Source organism: Toxorhynchites rutilus, chromosome 1 (assembly GCF_029784135.1).
Source record: "Toxorhynchites rutilus septentrionalis strain SRP chromosome 1, ASM2978413v1, whole genome shotgun sequence".
Lineage (NCBI taxonomy): Eukaryota > Metazoa > Arthropoda > Insecta > Diptera > Culicidae > Toxorhynchites > Toxorhynchites rutilus.
In genome coordinates this window covers 57,515,926-57,521,269 of record NC_073744.1, presented here as the reverse complement: position 1 = coordinate 57,521,269, position 5,344 = coordinate 57,515,926, and the positions used below count along the sequence as shown (strand labels likewise).

At 34.9% G+C, this 5,344-nt stretch overlaps 1 protein-coding gene across 1 annotated transcript; it reads right to left on the bottom strand.

Annotated features, from left to right (window-relative positions):
* Positions 1-1,682: 1,682 nt before the first annotated feature.
* Positions 1,683-2,339, bottom strand: LOC129762486 (protein UXT). The gene has a single exon (XM_055760790.1). The coding sequence runs from the start codon at positions 2,245-2,247 to the stop codon at positions 1,801-1,803; it is 447 nt and encodes a 148-aa protein (XP_055616765.1). The 5' UTR covers positions 2,248-2,339; the 3' UTR covers positions 1,683-1,800.
* Between the last annotated feature and the right edge of the window lie 3,005 nt (positions 2,340-5,344).

The window sequence follows — 5,344 nt, the reverse complement described above, 5'->3', positions numbered from 1 at the left end:
GCTTCTATCTTTTTTTAGGTGTAGTGGATTACAATTTTGGAAAGAAAAAAAACGATTTTTCCTGTTTTTTAAAAGATTTTGTAGATTAACACAGTGTTTTATTAACCAAGTCAATAGTAAATCCAATCAACCTTATCAATCATCATTTATTTGATTCCAAGAACGCTCCCGTAGGTCATTATACTACAGGAGAAATTCTTAATAGAATGAAAAATTTCCCTTTTTCTAATGAATACTTTCTCAATAATGCGATTATTCCCAAATCAGAAGGCAGTTTTGAAAATTCCAATAAATTCTTATTATTTTTTATGCATTATTCGGCAACTTTTGCTTGATTTTTGCTTTTGTTTTGATCGATTCTCTTAATTGACTTTCTCTTACGATAACCATGGCTGGAATGCTGACAGACTTTGTGCCACATAATTTCGATATGCAAAGAACATCAATAAATTATTTGTATTCAAAATTGAAAAAAAAAATAGAACTTCAGGGATGATAATCTGAGAGAAAGTACACTTAATTAACTACAAATAAAAAAGAAATAATTAACAAGCATTACAAGTTCCGGTTATCTTCGGTTATCTGAGAAATTTATGGTTTTTTTTAAATATTCGGTATCCGACCCGATACCAAATATTGACCGGATAGACAGGATACCGAATATTCCTTTCATCTCTCGATTGGACTGTTGTTGAGTGCTTCCCGGTTTGAAAATAACTGCCTGCTCCTCGTTGCTAGGCATTTCTGCTAGCTGACAGGAGAATCAGAAAGACGTGAGGGCTGTGATGCAGTTTTCGATTTTCTACAGGAACTGAACAATGGATATTAACCCATTCAACTAAGATTTAATTTTCAACAGAGTGGATCATACAAATTTGCTTCGGTCGGACATGCATAGTGCTATTTCACTACACTATTGAGCTTTTGAACGCCCTATAATATGCACTTGCAATGCGTGAAAACGTGAGGTACAATCATAATAGCATAACAACCATAACATAACAACGTACAACCATAATAGGAACATAGTAGCTCTACTTTTCAGCTTTGCAGTGATTTCATACAACCATAGTAGGAACAGGGCTGCTTTCGATATTGTGATAATTGGCACGTAGACATAAAATTGTACCAATTACGGTAACACAAAAATACAAGTTAATTTCGATAAAATCGTGTAAATTGGTCGAATAACAACATCAAGATGGTTGCAATGTATGTGTCTACACTGTGTTTGCATCAAAACAGACACTTCACAGCATATGAATCTCATTATTTTGATCGCATATTCTTTAGCAAAATGCTAAGAGGCAAACATCAATGATACACACTAACTTCAAACTAAATTTTTCAACAAAACAACAATGTATCACATGGAATCAAGCACCAACATTGACTAAGAAGAGATTTTTGATGTTTAAAAATCATATTAGAGCCTTTAAAAATAAGATGTTTTCTAAACTAATGAAAAACTCACTCGTATTACCATAATAGGTGCTATTGTGATAATAGGTACTTCTACCCTATCCGAAAAAAAAATCTGACAGACATTCTCGTATTTCGCAAAACAAAACGGTGACCCTCTAGCGGAAGATTAGATAAATATATACAACTACCGACATCTATGAATCAAAACGGAATTACGTAAAGATCAATATAGAAATAAAATTATCAAAACAAAATAATTGAAAGTACAACAATCACTTTATTATAGTTAACAATATACTCAAGATACATTAACATAAGAAAGAATTACATCAAGAAGGGCGCGATAATTTTTGTATTACTTTTTTCGCAACAATTTCACCGTTCGGCGTTGGCATAGAGCTGGTTCGTGTCTCCAATCACCAGCAGCGCAAGCTTAATATTCGCTCTAGTCTGGACACTCTGGTCGCGTATTACATCGGACTGTTTGGTAAGAATTTTGATTTTCATGTCTACAAATTTCAGTGCCTCTTCCAAGGTAAATTCCAGATAGTGTTTCAGCCCAATATCAACCAAAATTTTGTCCACCTTTTCCGCCTTCGCCTTCATGAAGAAATTTCCTCCGATGTTTACTTGAGTTTTGAATCCACCCTTTGTGTTATCCTGCAGATTTTCTATCATATTCTTGAGCTGGACATATTCCATAATGTCGCCATTTAAGCGATTCAGATGTTGCTCGTACGTTTTGAGATCCTCTCGAAGGTGATCATTTATAAACGATTCAATGTTGTGCGGGTCAAGTCGATCTTTTCCAATTAGCGTCATATTGCAATCAGCATACAGCACAAGATAAAGTAAACAAAACCACTCGCGATTCACTGCCAGACTGTTACCACAAATGTCATTTCAATGCACATAAAAACCGTGCACGCTAATGTGAAAACAGATTGTTTATGATTAATTTCACACAATTCAATGAAAGATCATTAATACAGTGATTCCAATCTAATTGGACATCTAAAGTAACTCGAGCTCGAATTCGTATACCACCAAGCAGATCGTTTTTCACTACTTTTGAAAGTCAAAAATCGATTTATTTCTGGATTTCAAAAAATATGTGAACTAATTCAAACTAAAAAAACGGCCATATTAATATGACAGCTTCACAGGTGTTTTAGGATTTCACTGCGCCAATAATTTTCTGATACAATTAGAACTTACTGCAATATTTGCAAAATTGAAAATGATTCTCTAAAACCCCGTTTTGGTACTTTTTTAGAACTGATGCAAAAAACCAAAAAAAAAAAAGTCACAGGAGGGTTGTATCCGAGACACGACCGCATAGTTGACGTAGGATTCCGTTAGGCTATCTGTTGGTTTTGGATATGTTTCAACAATTACATCTGGGAAGGGCTGTTTTGTTTGGTTGTTGGGTATTGTTTGTCCACTCCACCAGCGTCTACCGAGTGATGATGACAGACGGATGGTAAATAGTCGTTGGATGGTGCGTATCAGATGAAAGATACCGAGGTGGAACGAGATATGATAAAAACCGCGCTCTGTGATCCTAAACGAGATGCCTCCTGTGTTATTTATGGATGAAATAAAGAGAAAAAAAAACTCGCCAATGTAATATAAGATAATTACCAATACCAAACACAATTATCAATTTTTCTCATCAGTAAAAACATGTTTCTTTAATATAGAGAAAACATATTCAAATGGAAAAGGTAATTTTATTTTATAATTTTTACTTTCTGAGTGTTTATTTAACCCAATGCGAATTTTAATTGGACTAACAACACCTTTTACTATATGTAGAGCAATTTCTTTTTCTAATATTTCTTCACCTTTCCAATTTTTCTCACCGTATAAATTTTCCTTTGGTGAAAATGAACACAACAAAACAGACAGCTTAAACCAAACGACCCGTTCTCGAGCGGGAACACACCTTGATTATTATCATTCACCTTACTTGCAATATCAAAATGCCGCCAACTTTCATATATTTGCAATGCCGATTTCCTCCGGGAACGTTGGTTTTGATGTTTCTGTTGCGGAATACATTTCGGTAGGAACAAAAGTTCCTACCGAAATGTATTCATGTATTAGCAATGTTGCTTTCCCCCAGGCAGCTTGGTTTTGATGTCTCTGTTAGGGAATACATTTCAGAAGAAACAAAAGTTCCCCATACTTTCATGTATTTGCAATGTCGATTTCCCCCAGGCAGCTTGGTTTTGATGTCTCTGTTAGGGAACACATTTCGGTGGGAGCAAAAGCTCCTCCTACTTTCATGTATTCGCAATGCCGAATTCCCCCAGGCAGCTTGGTTTTGATGTCTCTGTTAGGGACCCGCCGCATGTGTCGTCAATTTCGACCAATTAGAAGTGGGTATTTCCGTTAGGATAGGGGATGAGATTTTTCAATTGTTTGATAGTTAGTTTCATGACATATATTATTTTCTTCAATATAAAAAATTGTTATGGAGTGCCGAAATCCATTGACGCAACAATTTCATCAATCCATCCAGAAATGACTGAGTAATAAGCATTTGAAATTGGACAATTTTCACGATGTGCTCGGTTTTCAATTTTCAATTTGTACCCCAATATGTTCCCGAAAGACGTAATCCTACGTCAAAATTGTTTTTGTCAAAGCAACAAATTAATCTTGCATAGAATTGATTTGACTTTTCAAAACTGTTTTTGAGGTACGATCATTGTTTATTGATTTATTCATCATCAAAGACAAAGGATTATTTTTCATTCAAACAAAAATATCTTTGTATGAAAAGAGCCTACATGAACGTCATAGGAACCAAATAAAAGCTGATGAAGGTGTAAGGCCACAATGGCGCTCATTTCTTTCATCTTCCTCCCTCACCACTCGCCCGAAAATCAATAATTTTGCGAAATAGTGTGAAGAATTTCAGGGACGAATGAACTCTCAGAGTTTAAAGTCTCTTTAATTCAGTATCTCTCTCTCTCTCAGTGTGAAGAAAATGATCGTTTTCGCACACTTCTCATCAAGTAATATCAGCCAAGCTCTAATCGATTACTCACAAAATATTAAATTTGCATCTGCCGTCGCACTGAACAGTGAAAAACGTCAGAAAACTCGAGCTAGTGCTCTGAAAGTTAACTTTTCATTTTTAAATTTTCCGCAATGATTTTGTTTGTATTGGTGAAAGCATCGTTATTTTTTCGACACTGATGCCAGACAACGTCATCGAAATGGCTATAAAAACCATTCAATAAAATATTATTCCTGAGTCATAGCGTTTCATGTCATAAAAATCAATAAAATAAAATTGCGTTGATATCAATACAATTATTTTTTTTACGTTTAATGGATCTATAATGTAAGTTTCAGCAACTCTAACATTGGTTAAGAAAAGCTCGAAACACTGGCACGGCTGCCTATGCTTTCAAAAATAGTAAACGGTAAATTATTAGATTCAATTAAAATGCCTCGACCGACGAAGAGAAGGGTAAAGGCTGTCCAACGTGATCAACGAAGGAAAATATTCAGGAATTATCAACATCGAGTTGCTGTAGGAAGAACTTGTTAATACCAAGAGAGCCCCAATTCGCATGTGTCATAAGTTTGCTCATGTTACGCTTGCGTATAATCAGAATTTTACCTCATATGCAAATACAACTTCTATATATATTTATATTTACAATTGCTCATCGGAACACATCGTTCATACATTTTACTTTAGAATTAATTTGTTATTTTTTTGACGTAGGACTACGTCTTTCATTTCTATACCGGGGTGTAAAATCAAAGTTTCGAAAACGAAAGCGTTACGCCGGAGACCGAGATTTTGAGCGTTAATAGCTCCTAAACAACTGAACGAAATGGTATGATAAACACTTCATTCGAAAGATAAAATGTCTACGCGTTATATACTTGTTAC